This window comes from Pelophylax lessonae (genome assembly GCF_965119305.1).
Source record: "Pelophylax lessonae genome assembly, chromosome: 9".
Taxonomy (NCBI): domain Eukaryota; kingdom Metazoa; phylum Chordata; class Amphibia; order Anura; family Ranidae; genus Pelophylax; species Pelophylax lessonae.
Window position 1 is genome coordinate 227,857,026 of NC_138776.1, and position 18,851 is coordinate 227,875,876.

Consider the following 18,851-nt stretch of genomic DNA (forward strand, 5'->3'; position numbering starts at 1 on the left):
CCACTTGGGGCGCCTACCTTCACAACACAGGAACCTACCTATGGTGTCTGTCCCAACCTACTGCTGGGCAGACACTGCTGGTCATACAGCAGAAAACCAATAGTCTATGTGTTTTCTTTTCACACAGAAAAAGTCAACACCACATCACCTTCAGAATCTCTCAGCTCACTGCTCTCCTTAACGCACAAAGCCTCAGGATGCAGCAATCAGTAGTCATCCTCTGGATAACTTATAGAGGCCTTAATTGCCTCATTCTGAATAGCTGAAGCTTTCCAACGTCCTTAAACCTTTCTGGCTACCTCTGCAGCCGACACCTGATAGTAATTGGTGAATTGTCTAAACAAGGCAGAAATGTATCTCCCGTCTGTGACAACACCCACAGATTTACCTGACTTCCTGTCACAATTGCTACCTATTTATATCCCCAATTGCCGTTATTGCTATCTATTTATATTGTCTTATATGTTGATGGCCAAAGGGCAAACCATCAATAAAAGCCATATATACAGTAGATTATGAGAACATTGGTGGCCAGTGGCAGATTGAATGTCCTCTTACATTGCTGAACTTACAGCTACCCTGTTTCTGTAAGTGTTGCCAAGTATTGCAGGAAGAAATGGCTGATGCTGTTTGTTTCAGACTGGCTCATATAGTCGGTATTATCAGCTGTTGCATTTTTTTCCCATGTTAGTCCATGCAGAACAAGATGTTTCTTAAAACCCCCGTCCAAAGAAGTACATAGTCACCTGACAGGCTTTTTTGCCTTGTGTAATCTCTAAGTTGCAAGCAAATATAATTCTGGTACACATCACTAGATCAACAGCAGAAAGAAGGTGGTACTAATTTCACTATATAGAGCTTTAGTTAGACTCTATTTACAAACCTGCATAAACCTGCACACAGTTCTGGAGACCTTACTTACAAGAAGTGAAAAGACAAGATACAGCAAGTTCAGAGATCTGCAACAAAAATGGGGCATGACCTGAGGGATAAACATATCAGGAGAGATTTTGGGATAATATTATAAACGGCTTCAAGGAAAGAAGGGAAAGGCGGGGGCATGACTGAAACCTTTAGGCTGGGTTCACGCTAGCGCACATTGGATGTGGGGTTTTTCCCGCATTCCAATTTGCATGACAGGAGATTGTGATCAGCTCTCAATTGACCCGATTCACACATCTCCAGAGCGGTTGTGGAGTGAATTGCACAGGAGTCCTGTGCGTCTTTGGCTCAGTTTCAGGTCCGAATTCAGGCACAAATTCGGGCCTGATTCATCCCCCTGAAACAGAGAACAGGGACACACTGGACCCCTGCTGTCAGCCGCATCCGTCTGCAGTGTGAACCCAGCCTTAAATGAGTAAACGAGAATAGATCAAAACTAATCTTAGAAAGTATTATTTTACCAAAACAGTACTGGATGCCTGAAGCAGAGAGGTAGAGGTAGTGAGTTAATAAACAGTAAGCACATTGAAAAATGCTTGGGATAAACATATGTCTATACTCATACTAAAACAGTAATAAAGACAAAAAACGATTATTTTAAAAAATAAATAAAACATTCCACCCCAAATGTAAAAAAAAAAAAAAAAAAGCTTACTTGCTGGACTACTTAAGCTGGCCATAAATGTATAGCTAACAAAAAAAAAAAAAAAACACAGCAACAGATTACCCCACCCACACATTCAAAGGTGAATGAAATGGAGGAATCCTCCCCTCTGCGCTATTTTATTCTGAAAGAGGGACTTCTCTGCTGTCAGTGTAGCGGCCCCTTTGGTTTTGAGTAAATAACGAGAGGAGAGCTTCTAACGGGTGCAGTACTTTTATTCTTTTGCATCAAAGGTATGCAGGAGGGTTGAACATCACCAACATTAATCTCTTTAACACCTTGAGCACCGTAAACCATAAGCACCGTAAAAACTATAAAACGACATACAATACATTTGTTTACAGTGATCACCAAAAAGGGGGTTACAAGGTTGATTACAAATGTGGAGTTACAAGGTGGATTTCAGTTGTCTGCACAGTTATCTAAATTACATTAAACATCTAAGGAAACATGACTACATAGTTACATAGTTAGTCAGGTTGAAAAAAGACACAAGTCCATCCGGTTCAACCAAAAAAAAAAAAAAAAACAGTATTGAAAACCCAACCATACAATCCCATATACACAATCCTATACCCGCTGTTGATCAAGAGGAAGGCAAAAATAAACCCCAGCAAAGCATGATCCAATTTGCTACAGCACGGGGGAAAAAATCCTTCCTTATCCCCCAAGAGGCAATTGGATATTCCCTGGATCAACTTTACCTAAAAAAAAAAAAGTTAGTACCCATTTATATTATGTACACTTAGTAAAGAATCCAGACCTTTTTTAAAGCAATCTAGTGAGCTAGTCAGAACCACCTCTGGAAGGAGTCTACATGTACGAGGATTTGAATTACAATACTTAATATACAAACATTTGGATCATCTACAGCATATTTTTAACTAACAGCATGGACACAATTTATGCCTAAGAGCATATATACTTTTTATAGATAATGCACTTTTACTGCATACCTCGCTCCGCTTGCCAAGGTGTGCAACTTTAAACTTTAGAAAACCTCCATAGCAATCGCCTTCCCATGAGGTGCTGCTGACTTGCTTTGCATCTGAAAACTGAGTCACAGAGAGCCTTTGCCTCTAAAACTAGAGGAAGGAGGAGTGGTTTGCTGATTAAAACATTCCCCAGGGAAACAAGAGGAAGGCAGAACGGTTCCACCTTGCAGTTAGTGCAGAACAAGGATTTAAAGTGATAAGCGGACAGTTACAGTCAGAATTCACTGATCAGTGCTGCAACAGATTAGCTGCAAGCACTGATGGAATGAAATTGTACCAACATTTCCGTTTGAGAGGAGTCAATCTTAAACCGGAACGGCCATGGATGGATTGAAATTTGTCTGGCCCCTTCTGAACCAGAAATATTTTGATCCATCTATATCCAGCCTTAGTCCTTTTCTGCTGTCACTCTCCGAGGTTTCTACAAGTATTTTTTCGCTTTGTGTCCAGTAGGAGAGATATTCCTTAAATTTCTGTCTTGGTGACAATGTTTAATAATGCAAATTCCCCAAATGGTTCCCTACTCTATCCAAAGGTTTGAAACAAAAGTTTTTTGCTAGAAATTTAGCAATAATTAATAATATGCCATTTTTAAAAAGAGAATTCCTTTATAATTCATTATTAATAATCATTATTTCAGTTTAATATAACACATTTAAAAGCTCTTGATATTTGCTTCTAATATGAGACCTTTATATATTTACAGGGAGAGTAGAGGCCACACGGCTCCTACTTGCTGACCAGGGAATTTCCTGGACAGAAGATGAGGTGCAAAAGCAGGATTGGGTCTCAGGCAAAATAGAGCTGAAGAAAAATGCGGTGAGACACAATTTTGTATTTAAGTTCTACATTTATAAACTAAGAGTCATTTTCTAAAACTGGACTAAATATTTTACAAAAACTATGAATAGAGGGTGCATTCATGTTATTCATTTACCTGTGCATGATCTTCCAGCATGCCTTTTTGGCAGTCTTTGTGGAAAGAAGAAGAGATCGGTCTCCAAGGACAGAAGAAAATAGTGTCAGCCTCCTTCTTCCCTGAAAGTTTATAAGATTTTTGGGACCTCCAGATGCAGGGGGAAGAATGCTTGTGTATGCAAACAAGGATTTTAACTCACTCATTGAAGGCAATTGCAGAGAGTCTCGATAGGTGCCTAATGGTGCTTAAAGCGGTAGTATACTCCACTTTTTAACTTTTAGCTACAGGTTAGCCTATAATAAGGCTTACCTGTAGGTAAAATTAATATCTCCTAAACCTGCATGGTTTAGGAGATATTCGCCCTGCATGCAGCCACTGACTCCTTGCCAGAAAGTGAACTCACGCGCTGGAGTGACGTCATTGGGGCTCCGGGCCACTTACAGCACCGGAGCCAACGAACCTGGAAGAGACACAGAGTGAAGATGTCGGCTGCCTCAACGGTGTCCGGGCGACCATGTCGGGGCTTCGTTCTAAGGTAAGTATTTCATAATGAGTTAGTATGCGATGCATACTTGCTCATTATGCCTTTGTCCTGCAGGGTTTGTTTTAATGGTCAAACATTATTAAAGGAAAGGTCTTTAAAGCCAACCTAGCTTCAAAATGCAAGGTTCACTTATTACTGAGCCTCCTATCCCTCAAAAAAAAAAAAAAAAAAAACTAAAAAAAATAACTAAAAGCAAAAACACCCAAAATGTTTAAAAAAAACAAAATACTTACCTTGGACCCTGCCTTCTAGTTGCTTCCTGTATGCACAGGTGACATCATTGTATCTCAACGCTGCCTCCTCCTGTACCGTCCTATAGCACAATGCTGAAGTACATTCTCAAAGAACCTAGGAGTACTTAACTTTCTCAAGAGGCAGCATTGAGGGACAGTGCCATCACTAGGTCCTATGGGAAGCAGTCAGAAGCGGTGTTTGAGATAAGTATTTTTTTTCTTGCAGAAGTTTATAGCTTGGTGTTGACTTAAAGTGGTTGTAAATTCAGAAGGCTTCTTTTAAACTTAATACATTCTATGCTGCTCGTCCTCCCACTGGAGTGGATGAACCCTTTACATACTGGTTTATCATGCTCATCCTGTGAGTTTATTACATGAAGAATTTATGGAAGATTGGGAAGAAAGGATTTTCCAGGCACATAGATAATTTAAAAAGTACAATTTTATTGGTTACAATCAAAAGGAAGAAAAAGAAAAAAGAAAAACCAAACGAATAACTCATAAAGAAAAAACTCATAAAATTGACTCAACCCAGAGTAGCTGGGGGGTCAAATAGATAACATACAGCAGTTCTGTTATATTGGATCATACATACATAAATGCCTATAGTCACATTAGTGACCATGTGTACATAGCGTATATTCTAATAATGGTGACAAATAATAATACAAATGCTCGAATCGCTCAACATGTTTCGCCTCATAAAGAGGCTTCGTCTGGAGCCTGCTTGTAATTAGAAATGAATAATTCTGTATAGAAACAGAGATATATGGTTATTAATACAGATTGTTTCCAAAATTATGTATAACATCTACAGTTTGAGAGCTGCATGTATATTCATAGTGGCGTATCCAGTCACTAAAAGATCGCCTGCAAAGCAGACGGGCAATTGGAAACCCCGTAGGCGCAACGGATAATGCACCCCGGAGGTATCCCTGAAAGACACATGTGGGGGACCACACAATAGCAATTCATAGCTTGCATGTAATATCGATACAATTGCTAATGAGTGCATGATTTACCACATACCTGTGTAACTGTAATGTAGGACGCACGTCACCACAAAAATGTATATAGTAATTGATAACGGAGGGACATTCATGGGTAGGTACAGAGCTCGATGTTGAAAAGGAATTGATTAAACCAGGAATAGTAGGGCCTGGGTATACCTGAGTAAGAATATAATAATATAGCAATTAATAGTTACCAAAAAATTAGTACCAAGCTGTGGAATACCACACACTAATTAGTCCGGGTAGGTAGTGATGGAATCTAATATATAGAGTCCCCAAACAAGGGGACACCATGTGGAGGCATGCAATAGGGTATAGGGAAGGTAGTATAGACTGCCAAAAATGGCCACATGTCTTACCAAACATTATGCTGTATAGGCATGTCTCCATAGATTCAATAGGAAAAAGGAGCCATTAACATATATCAGCTTATATACATGTATATGTGTCCTGGAATAAACATGGAGAAAAATAGTATTCAAAATCCATTCTCTGAGTTTTTTTAAAAACATTGTGTGTTGCATAGAGGGATAAATCAAAAATTGTCCAGGGAAATACCTTAACAGCTCTGTCCTATACCGCCATGATGTCTGCTCCGGATGGGGAACCGCCGCCATGCTGAGGCCGGCGTAAGATTTTTGTCATTTTTGTTGTTTTTTTTTTAACGCGTAATGGCGGCGATCTGCGATTTTTTTTTGCGGTACTGCGACATTGTGGCGGACAGATCGGACCCTTGACTGACATTTTTGAAACTTTTGGGGTTACCAGTTACATTACTACAGTAATCAGTGCTATAAATATGCACTGTTACTGTAAAATTACACTGGCAGTGAAGGGGTTAACTTTTTTGAGAGGGAGGGGCTATGTGTGTCTCTAGGGGCGTGATTCTAACTGTGATTGGCTGTGGCTTGAGGTGTAGGAACAGTGATCAACGGTCCTACATAGTAGAACCGTATGATCACTATTTTTACACAGGGGAGAATGACAGGCGCCTTGTTTACATTAGCCGCCTGCCTTTCTCCCTCTCCACCGACGATTGCGAGTGACCGGCGGACGATCAGGTCCGCCAGTCACACGCACGCGGGGGGGGGGGGGGGTCCGGCGGCTCGCGCTCGCTCCCTAGACCCTCCTAGGCTAGCAACGTAGACCTACGTCGCTTTGCCTGTGAGGGGCTGACTGCCGCAGTAAATATACTGTGAGCAGTCGGCAAGCGGTTAAGCTGCGTAAGGGGTTTTTCACTGTAAGGGCGGTCAGAATGTGGAACTCTCTTCCACAATTGGTGGTAGTTGCGGGGAGTATGGGTACATTTAAAAGACTCTTGGACGTGCATCTCAGATCTCACAGATCACAACATTCAGGGTTATGGGAAAGATCACGTCACTGACACACACACCTGCATAGGTTGAACTGGATGGACTTTTGTTTTTATTCAACCTCAACTACTATATGTATATTACACATGCAGAAATCTGCCATGATGTCCATCCCACCTGGCACCCTAATGCCATTTTGCTAACACCCTACCCCCCATCATCTTCATCACACCTGGCATCCCACTGCCACCTTGCTAACACCCTACCCCATCATCCTCATCCTTATCACACCTGCCACCCCACTGCTACCTTGCTGACACCCTACCCCCTGTCATCCTCATCACTCTTGGCACCCCACTGCCACCTTGCTAACACCCTATCCCCCTGTCATCCTCATCACATCTGGCACCAGGTAAAAACAAAATAATTTAATTATTAAAAGAAAAAATATATATATCTCACACACACACACATCAAAATACAAATGATCCATTGTATTGGTTAAAATAAATATTTGCTAAACTCATAATAACATATAAACATACATTCATTAATAAATTATTATTTGCTAATCACAGTCTAAAATTACATTTATGAAATCTGCAACATGTTACTAAAGACAATCAATTCACTGTATATACTCTCAGTGTTTCTGTGTTCCTGGAGAAGTCCTGGTGCTCCCGATTAGCCAATTTATACTTTTAGTCCTTTATACTTTTTAAGGGTTTAGTAACACTAAGGGTATCACTTAAACTCTAGTCTTTTTGCATCAATCAGTGGTTAACTACAATATATACTCACTCCTTTGGTAATTTTTTTACTTTTAGTTTGTGTTTTTTGTTTGGCAACAGGGGGAGTTGTAGGTGGCTTACATGTGTGTAGGCGCTTCCAGCATTAATATGCTGTATTAATGCAACAAGTTTTCCAAAAAGTACCCAGTAGCACACAGATCTGCAGGTTCTTAAAAAAGAAAGACATTTTGGAGAAAGCACATGCCAATTAACAAGAACAAAATTCCGATGCCGGTTATGATTGTTAAAATTGTTGCATTTGTAGATATTTAAACTATAATTATTAAACTGTAATTATTTATAGGTCTTTGGGCAACTGCCTCGTTTACAAGATGGAGGCTTTGAGCTTTATCAAAGCAACACCATTCTGCGTTATTTAGGGAGAAAATATGGTAAGCTAAAATGTTAACATTGTGATTTGCCCTTTCTCTCGAAAAAATCTTATGCTTGTTCTCTTTCAATCTTGTTTATTGAAAATGTTGAGGTACAAGGCAACAAACAGTACACCCATAAATAAATTCTAGTGCAATAATTGGGTAATCAATGAATTGATTTTTGGATTCACATTAAAATAGACAAAAACTCAAAATTATGACATTTAGTTTGTTAAAGCACTGCGCATTATAAACATTGACATTTTTTTATTAATTCTCTGTTACATCTCAGCGCTAATCATCTCTGCTAGTCTCCTGTGGCATCTTTGCAACCTGTTTATATGAAAGCACTTAAACAGTAGCAGAATGGTGTAGCGCTGCCCCCTAGAGAGCTGCTGAGATTTACACTTTCTGGATTCCCCTGGGTTACCCTTAGCAGCTGATAGCAGACAAACGGCATTGAAAGTCCTTGGCTCAGTCAATAATCAATCCAGGGGATGTTGGTTTTTGTGTTTTTATTTAGAACTGGGATAGAAGAAGGGATGAGTGGGATACTAAAACTATGAACTATGCACAATCTTGAGGACAACTCACTGTAGAATGCGGCAAGGCCGCTGCTTCACCTTGCCACTGAAGTGTAGATAAGGTTACTGTTCCCACTTGAATACTTTTTTCAGGGTTAATAACTTGGCACCCCCTTTACTCTCACTGCCTATGTGCTGACACCCGTCTGCTGACTCTAGCCACTGGAGTGGTCCTCTTCCCTGGCAGACCCCTTGGCAAGTTTCCCTGTACTCACAGACACTGTTTTTCCAGAGTTGCTCTGCCTTCACCTCTACAGTCAGCTTCCACGGGACCTCTGGGTTCAGCCACACTTTCTGGTCCACTAGGCGGACCGCCTGTGACCACCATACACAGCAAACAGGAGGAAAGACAGCCTTCTCCTGGGACCTGGCATCCTGCCTAAAGACACCCATCCACATGTGCCCTTAGTTTTTATAACATATCCCAGGATGCACCACTGCTTGTGCCAACTCACTGGGACAGCCGCAAAAGCCTGTGTGTCACTGGCTGGCTTTCCTCCACTGTCTAACAGGCTCCCCCATTGGACACTCCCTCAGACCAGATGAACCACACATGGACAGATGCAGAAGGCCTGACTAGAAATCCTGCTCCCCTGATAAGCAGACAGAGCAACTAAGTTTTACCTGCTACTCTCCTGATAAGTAGAGATGTCCCGAACTGTTCGCCGGCGAACAGTTCCCGGCGAACTTCGCATGTTCGCGTTCGCCGCTGCGGGCGAACATATGCGATGTTCGGTCCGCCTCCTATACATCATCATTGAGGCAAACTTTGACCCTGAATCTCACAGTCAGCAGACACATTCCAGGCCAATCAGCATACCTCCCTCCCACCTCCTATAAATAAGCAAGGGCAGCATCCATCTTAGGCTCCATGTACACGGGACGCTGGAAATGGCCGTTTAGGAGCAGTTGGGCGTTTTTTTCAGAAGCCCCTGAACCCATCTACATTTTATCTTATCTGTCCATGTACACCAGGTCGTTTACAGTCATTTGCAGGCAGTTGCGTTCAGGGACTGTTTTTAGAAAGCAATTATTTGCGTTCGAACGTGTGTTTCCCGGCGTTTCAAACGCACAAATGCGTCCGAACGCGTTTACACGCGTCCGAACGCGTCCGAACGCGATGACCCGCGTTTAGCGTTCGCGTTTTTCCATTTTAAAGGGGAATAATTTTTTTGACCTCTAGGAACGCTTCTAAACGCAAACGCCCGCAAACGCCCGCAAACGCTGCTAAACGCCCGCTAAACGCGGGTACAAACGCGACTGAACGGACGTTTCAAACGTCCTAAAAATTCCAGCATTCAAAGGGACTTTTAACAACATCCAGTGTACATGGAGCCTTAGATCATTTCTGTGTTACTGAGAGCAGGGAAAGTGCTGGTGCTGCTGCTGCTGCTGTTATAGCTAGGGACAGTTAGTCAGTGTTCCCAGTCTTGTTAGCCAGTGTTCTTGGTACACTCCTGCTGTAAGGACAGCACCCCAAAAAGCCCTTCCTAGGGCTGGTATTTGAGGTTTTTTTTGGATATATATATATATATATATATTGTCCCCAAAAGCCCTTTTGAGGGCTGGCATTTGTGTAATTTTTTTGTTCTGTGATAGATATATATATATATATATATATATATATATATATATATATATATATTTTTTTTTTTTTTTCCCGCAAAAGCCCTTTTGAGGGCTGGTATTTGAGTATTCTATTATATCTATTGTGCACTGCAGTTACCTGCCCGCTGTGTGTGAGAGGCCACTGACCTACCACAGACTGTACTGTGTGCACACCACACTCATTTCGGGTGGCACAGGCACAGTACCTTGCATTTTAAAAAATATTTTTTCTTTTCCTCTGTCATAATTGCAGTGAGTGCTGTGTCAGATCCACAGAGTGTACTGTACCCACTGCAGTGCACTGCCCACCACTGATATATATACGGTGGCACAGCATCTTGTTGCAAATTGAAAAAAATATATATTTTTTATTATTGCAGTTGCCTGGGCTGCCAGTGACTGTCAGGTCCACAGAGTGTACTGTGCCCACTGCAGTGTCACTGCCCACCCACCACTGATATATACGGTGGCAGGCATGACTTATTTTGGATTAGTGTCGGGGGGGGGGGGTCTAAAAAGCGTACCTGTGAAGTTTCAGCTCTGTAGCATGTCCAGAACCTGGACATGCTACAGAGCTGAAACTTCACATGTACACTTTTTAGACCCCCTAGACACTAAATCACACAAAAAAAGTTCTTAAAATTGTCATTTTTGATAGAGAGCCAATTATTGGAAAAATTAAAAAAAAAAAAACTTAAAAAAAAAAAAAAAAAAAAATCTTTGGATTTATTTTCTGGGGGGTTTAAAAAGTGTACCTGTGAAGTTTCAGCTCTGTAGCATGTCCAGAACCAGAAAAAAAATAGAATTAGGGTTAGGGTTGGGGCTAGGGTTAGGGTCAGGGCTAAGGTTAGGGTTATTTTTAGTGCTTAGGGTTAGAGGGTTAGAGTTAGAGGGGTAGGGGTAGGGCTACTAACTCTAACCCTAAGTATCTCACCGTAACCCTAACCCTAGCCCCTAACACTAAACCTAACCCTAACCCTCTAACCATAACCCTAACCCTCTATCCTTAACCCTAACCCTCTAAGCCTAGCCATAAAAATAACCCTAACCCTAAACCTAATCCTAGCCCTAACCCTAACCCTAGCCCTAACCCTAGCCCTAACCCTAGCCCTAAGCCTAACCCTAGACCTAACCCTAATTCGTAATTTTTTTCTGGTTCCGGACATGCTACAGAGCTGAAACTTCACAGGTACACTTTTTAGACCCCCCAGATGCTAAATCCAAAAAAAATTTTTTTTTTTTTTTATTTTTTAATTTTTCCAATAATTGGCTCTCTATCAAAAAATTACAATTTTTAAGAACTTTTTTTTGTGTGATTCAGTGTCTGGGGGTCTAAAAAGTGTACCAGAAAAAAAATTAGAATTAGGGTTAGGGCTAGGGTTAGGGTTAGGGCTAGGGTTAGGGTTATTTTTAGTGCTTAGGGTTAGACGGTTAGGGTTAGAGGCGTAGGGGTAGGGTTACTAACTCTAACCCTAAGTATCTCACCTAGCCCTAACCCTAGCCCCTAACACTAAACCTAACCCTAACCCTTAAAGCCCAGTTCCTGTCCCATTTTGGTCGGTTCTGGTCTGTTTACGGTTGTTTGCGGTGCGTTAAACGGGGAATTTGGTCTGTCAGAGTTTGGTCTGTCACTGTGAATCGGGCGTAACCCTTACACTACCTGATCGATACAACATCATATCTGATCGTATACACACACTGGATGTTTTAAAGCACGTTATTCCAAACAATTTAGGAATGTTAGGTGATTTATGCCCTTTATGGAATAAAACCCGACTCTGCGTCAACTACGTAATTTTCCATGGGAGTTTTGCCATGGATCCCCCTCCGGCATGCCACAGTCCAGGTGTTTGTCCCCTTGAAACAACTTTTCCATTACTATTGTGGCCAGAAAGAGTCCCTGTGGGTTTTAAAATTCGCCTGCCTATTAAAGTCTATGGCGGTTCGCAATGTTCGCCGGTTCGCGAACATTTGCCGATGTTCGCGTTCGCCGTTCGCGAACGGCGAATTTTATGTTCGCGACATCACTACTGATAAGCAGGCAGAGCAAATTACATTCCCTATCTAGCACCTATCTAGGAGGGTGCTACATCGGCATTTATCAAGGCTGTTTTCCTAAAAGTGAAAAGAGTGGACCATGCCTGTGTAATGTGTGTTGAAACAGCAACTTGTAGTCTTCATCGGAGGCCTGTGTGAGGATGTCAATACAGGAGCACAGTTAGGAAACAGGGACATAGTGATGTCACATATTACAGGAAGTGCTTGAACATAGACCTTCATGGCAGATATTATTGTAAAAGCTGCAGATTTAAAAATATTCAAAATTACTTTTGGAAATACATTCAAAAGGTTCCCCTTGAGTCGGTGCCAAAATGTGCAAATATGCTATGTAGCAGACTTCTTTCAGCTAAGCGAGGTTCCCGCTTCCTCTTGTTGTTGCATTGCTATTACAGCCATCTTCTCATATTTTAGGTCCAGAGTTTTCTACCTTGTGACCCACTGACTATATAACACTTATCTCTGGGCACAGGAGTTATTTTTGTTTGTTGCCACCCAGCTCCCAGCACTGGCTCACTGCACTGCTCACGAGTGGCAGTTGGAGAACTATTGTAAAGAAAAAAAAAGTAAACAGCACTGGCCCTAAGACAGAACCCTGGGGCACACCAATTACAACTTTAGACCAATCAGAGAATTAAAAAATTTTCACTACCCACTGGATCCCTTCATGTAACCAGTTTCCAACCCATGTACATTTCATCAACTCCAACAGACCCTTTTTTTAGATTAAAAATTAGATGGACTTTTAGATGCCTTAGCAAAATCTAGATAAGATGTGTGCAAATGTGGCCCTCCAGCTGTTGTGGAACTACATGTCTCATAAGGCATTGCCAAACTGACAGTGAAAGATATGATCTCAGAGGCAGTGGCATGGTGGGAATTGTAGTTTGGCAACAGCTGGAGGACTGCAGTTGGCCACCCCTGTAGATAAACTGCATCCACTAGATTTTCACAATCCATTTCTCTTGTATTCCTCAATAACATTAACCAGTTGGCCTGACAAGAAAATTCTTTTATAAATTCATGCTGGTTGTCACTTATGATACCTTACGTTTTGGAGTCCCTTACCGTTCCCTCAAATACCTTACATACTATTGATGTTAGGCTGACTGGCCTGCATTTTCCTGGTATGCATCTCATTTGCTCAATGTCAATCAGTTGGTACCATTCCAGTTAATATAGTGTATTTAACCCCTTGGCGTCGGCGCCTTCCAGCCCTTTAAGGGGTTTTTAGATGCTGGGAGGCTGGGTTTATAATCATGTGACTGCCGGGATTGACTGTCACATGATCGGAAAGAGCTTTCCGTTAGCCACTGGTAACTGTGTCGGGAGCTCGCAGGGCACACGCTCTCGGCACAGCTGTTTTTGCATTGTGAAACCCAAAAATGTGGCCGCTTGGGTGCCAAGGCATACCCACCAAGAGGTCGCTTATTAGAGTGCCATCGGTGCCAAGAGGATAAAAATGAGAAATAGCGTCTTGGCTACAATTAAGCTAGGATCCAGGGGAATTAAGGGTGTAAGCCATTGGGACCTGGTGATTTGTTCACATGAAATTCTACATTCTCTTTTGTACCTGGTTTTCACTAAGCCACTTCATTAACCACTTCAGCTCTGGAAGGCTTACCCACCTTCCTGACCAGGCAATTTTTTGTGATACAGCACTGCTTTGCTTTAAAAGACAATTACGCGGTCGTGCGACACTGAACCAAAATAAAATTTAGTTGCTTTTTTTTCCAACACAGCGCTTTCTTTTGGTGGTATTTGGTAATCTCTGATATTTTTTACATTCTGCTCTAAAACACATCGAATAAAAAAATGTAAAAAATCAAACTTCATCATGAATTTAGGCTAATATGTGTTCTGCTATATATTTTTGGTAATAAAAATCCCGATGAGCATATTGATTGGCTTGTACAAAAGTTATAGTGTCTACAAACTATGGGAAATGTTTACATTTTTTTTGTACTAGTAATGGCGGGACTGCGATATTGCGGTGGACAAATCGGACATCTAATGGCACTTTTCCACTGCAAGTACCGGCTCGTACCGGCTCGGCTCTACTCGGCCCTGCTTGGCCCGGTTTGCTTTTCCACTGCTGGTACCGCATGGTATAGTGTCGGAACGGTTCGGTACGGTACGGTATGGGTTTGCTTTTCCACTAAAGTAGTACTAAAGTTAAGTGGGTGGGATAACAACGGGGTGGGTGGGATTCTCTGACCAATCAGTGGCTAGTAGTGACTGCATGCAAAGGATTGTGGGATATGGTACCAGTTTGGTACCTGTTGGAACCACAATCGAGTAGGTACTGTTTTTTCACTGCCGTACCGTACCGTACCGTTCGGTTCCATGCAGTGGAAAAGCAAACCTATACCGTACCGAACCGTTCCGACCCTATACCATGCGGTACCAGCAATGGAAAAGCACAAAAGCGTGCCGAACCGGTATGGTTCCATGCAGTGGAAAAGCGCCATAAAAGACACTTTTGACACTTTTTGGGGACAAGCGACATTATTACAGTCATTCTACTAATGACACTGACAGGGAAGCAGTTAACATCAGGGGCGATGAAAGGGTTAAATATGTGCCTAGAGAGTGCTTACTAACTGTGGGGGAGGTGCTTTTACTACTTGAAGACTTGCTTTAAAGAAACACATGATCCATGTCTACTGTACTTACAGAATGACAGTCTGCCTTGTTTACATATGTAGAGCGAACCCGTCTACACATCTAAGGGAAGGTTTTCACTGCCAGTAGTCTTTCCTTAATGCTGGTTCGCCCATACATGCTCAGAAGAGCCTATTGCAAGCAAACCGACAACAGGAGCCATAATGACAATCAAAATAAAACACTTGCTGAAAAATGTCCACACTAATCCTAATACAATTTGCACAACACAGCATGGAAGAGTTGGTGAGACAACTTGTTGTGGCAAATGCAGAGTCTGGAGGCTCAGCAGCAAGCTCATCAGCAGAGTTTGGAAGCTCAGCAGCAATCTGAAGATCTCTTTATAAATCTGTTGCAGTGGCAGGAGCAGAGACTCCAACAGCATGTGGAGAAAATAATGCAGCAATGTCTGCAGACCAGTGAGGCAAGTGGTTCCATTAATACAGCATAATTTTGTGTGAGCCATTTACTAAATACAATAATGACTGGAGAGGATGATCCTGAGGTGTTTTTGACCACCTTTGAATGGACTGCTGAAAAGGAAAATTGGCCTAAGGATCAGTGGGCTGGCCTGGTGGCCCCATTATTAGCTGGTGAATCGCAGAAAGCTTATTATGACCTGGAGCCTGACCAAGCAAAAGACTATGATGTGCTGAAAACAGAAATATTGTTGCGGCTGGGTGTCACCCTGACTGTCCAGGCTCAGTGTGTGCATAACTTTACTTTTCGGCTTGGGAAACCCCCCAGGTCTCAGATGTAAGATCTCATTCATCTGAGCAGGAAGTGGCTGCAGCCAGAGACTTTGGCCGCACCAAAGATTGTGGAACCTGTGGTTATGGATTGGTTCCTGAGATCTCTTCCTACTGCCATTCAAAAGTGGGTAAGCCTTGGAGACCAAGAAACGGCAAATAAGCTTGTGGATCTGGTAGAGAGGTACTTGGCTACAGAGAAACTGACCTCCTCCCCCAGGGACTCACAGACTTTCCACCCTAAGACCAGACCATACACAGCGGTGGGTAAGATGATACCAAGGGGTGAGGGTGGAGAGAGTGAGAGGGTGGGGGTTCTACCTAATGTCTGGCAGGAGCAGCATGGAAAGTCAAGGCTGCAAGAGGAAGCAAAAAAGATTTTGTTACTGCTGCAGGCAAGAGGGACATATTGCAGCAAATTAGCCAGTTGTGGATGAACCTGTGCAATGTGACTTTCTAAGGGACAGACATCAGTCTCTGTTTGTGACAGTTGCATGCACTGCCATTCGGGGGAACTGAGAAACATTTATGCCAAATGTATTTTGATGGTAGTAATGTTGTTGTGTTGCTGGATTCAGGTAGCCTGGCAACATTAGTAAAAGCTGAATTTGTTACTACAGAGGTCTCTGGGCATAAAAATGTGGCTGTTTGTGTGTATGGGAACACCAGAGAGTATCCTGTGGCTACAGTGTCTTTTGAGACCCCAAAGGTAACCTATCTCATCAGGTGGGGCTAGTGTCTCACTTACCACATGATGCCATTGTGGGGAGGGATTTTCCTAAATTCTGGGAACTCTCTCCGGGATTGTCCTAACCCCCCCCCCCCCCCCCCACTATTGCCCCTGTAAACCAGGAAGTTGAATCCCAGAAATCCTCTGAGAGTGGTGAGGACTCTCCAGCATTCCCCTTGTCGGTATTAGCAGGGGAGACTCTAAAAGCTGTGGAAGAGCCTACATCCTCAGACGAAAACATGCCGTCTGTTGAGTTTGACCTAGTGGTTCACAGGCAAAAACTCTTCCACTGAACAGTTAAAAGACCCCACACTGATAAGAGCATGGGAAAATATGGTAACAATCGATGACAAACTAGTGAACCCAGATAAGACTTGTGCTTAACCGTACTTTGTTGTGGAAAGGTATCTACAGTATTGAATCGAGTTGTTCAAAAGGCGGAAGAAACCATTGAGCAACTTGTAATGCAGAAAACTTACAGGAAGTTGGTGTTGGAGTTGGCCCATGGGCACATTCTTGGAGGTCATTTGGGAGCAGAAAAAACCTGAGAGAGAGTATTGCAGAGATTCTAATGACCCGGGGTCTTAAAGGAAATAGAAAATGATTGTTCCTCCTACCCTGTATCAAGCCGACAATCGGCGGATCAGACGTTGGCCGAATATATATGGCCGACAATCGGCACGTGTGTACGGGCCTTTAGGAGCAGTGTTGTCCCAGGTTTGGAAGGGGGAAGTGCACCTGGTCATTTACCTCAGCAAAAAATGTAAATCCTGTGAGGTGAATTACGCCAGGTGAAATACTATCTGTTAGGTAGACATTTTGGCCTGGTTACTGATCACATTCCCCTATAGTGGATGACTCAAAACAAGGAGAACAATAGAAGGTTCCTGGCCTTACAAGAGTTCAACTATACTATAAAGCATCGCCCTGGTGTTCAGATGGGGAATGTGGATGCTTTGTCCAGGTTCATGCGTGCCTGACTACTTGTGTTCCAACCCCAGGGTTGAAATAAGAGGGAGGGTGGGGGTATGTGACAACAGGCAGGTAAAATCGCCTAGTTGAATCCAGGATGGCAGGCATGCATGTCCAAGATTCAGGCTCTATGTAGATTTGTTCCACTAGGGGGAAGTGCTAAGAGTCCTTCAGGGGTAGAGGTAATGAGCCCAGCTGAGGGAAGTTGGTTCATTAGGGCACCTACAAAAGCTGCAAGCCTGCTTAGAGAATTGATTACTGTCTGTGCGGTGAGACATAGCCTGTGTGGCAATCCTCTTAGACAGTGAGATAGGTACTTAGTTGATAGCCGGGGAACCTGTGTGTGTAGTAAGTTGCCAAGGGTTTATTTTCATGTTTCTTTTTGTTGCCATTTTTACCTTGTATATAGTGTAAATAAACTGCACCTTTGTCTTTTTTTATCACCTGCAATGCTGTTTGCTGTGAATAATTTTGTGTTGTGAACTCATCCAGGGGGTCACACACACCGCTGCCGAGCTAACCCCCTCACAATAGGCAGACTGTTATTCTATCAGAGTACCGAACGATCGGCGGGTACCAGCGGACATCGGATTGGCTGGACCGGCAGATCAGCTCCAGCTGTGTAAAATCACTGCAGGTGCAAGCCGCCGGTGGCGCGTGCTCGCTTGCTCCCAAAACACGGAAGTGCAGAATCATGTAATTCTGCACAGAGTGGCCACCATGTAGCAGTAAATCTGCTATGGGATGGTTGTAAAGCGGTTAATATTGCTGGTGAATTAAAAGATGGTCTCTCATCTGTAATTACTGAAGAGGAAAAATGATTTAAAGCGTTTGTCACCCCAGCATTTCATATTCCTGATATGTGCCTGCTGTACCATGTACTTGCATGAAAAAGTATCTTTGTATTTCTTCCTTTGTGTGAAATCCTTGGTATTCCTGCCAGTCCCTCTGCTTTCCTATGTAAAGCTGACCACACTAAGCAGCAGAGCACATCATAGTCAGTTCTCTAGCTATATTGGGAACTCAATGTGCTCTCCTCCAATGATCAGACTTGTCCTGACACTCCCCTCCTGCACAGCCATTCACTGAGAAGCTCGGTGCACTGTTGCTTCTCCTCCCCCAGCTCTTATGCAGCTGAGAACAGGAGGAATGAGATCACTTACAGTGCATCCAGAAAGTATTCACAGCACTTCACTTTTTCCACATTTTATGTTACAGCCTTAATTTCTGCAGCATTAAAGGTCCCAGTGAGCACAGTGGCCTCTATCATCCTTAAATGGAAGACGTTTGGTACCACCAGGACTCTTCCTAGAGCGGGCCGCCTGGCCAAACTGAGCGATCGGGGAGAAGGACCTTAGTCAGAGAGGTGAACAAGAACCCGATGGTCACTGACAGAGCTCCAGCATTTCTCTGTGGAGAGATTAGAACCTTCCAGGACAACCATCTCTACAGCACTCCACCAATCAGGCCTCTATAGTAGAGTGACCAGATGGAAGACACTCCTCAGTAAAAGGCACACAACAGCCTACCTGGAGCTTACCAAAAAGGCACCTAAAGGACTCTCAGACCATGAGAAACCATATTCTGTGGTCTGATGAAACAAAGAATTAACTATTTGGCCTGCATGGCAAGAGTCATGTCTGGAGGAAATCAGCCACTGCTCATTGCCTATACCATCCCTACAGTGAAGCATGGTGG

At 42.9% G+C, this 18,851-nt stretch overlaps 1 protein-coding gene across 1 annotated transcript in view; it reads left to right on the forward strand.

Annotated features, from left to right (window-relative positions):
- Positions 1–18,851, forward strand: part of LOC309562499 (glutathione S-transferase P 2-like) — an 85,270-nt gene that overhangs the window by 47,714 nt on the left and 18,705 nt on the right. The window contains exons 3-4 of the mRNA XM_082266735.1: positions 3,308–3,420; positions 7,719–7,806. Of these exons, the coding sequence (XP_082122861.1) occupies positions 3,308–3,420; positions 7,719–7,806 (201 nt within the window). The remainder of the gene's footprint in view (positions 1–3,307; positions 3,421–7,718; positions 7,807–18,851) is intronic.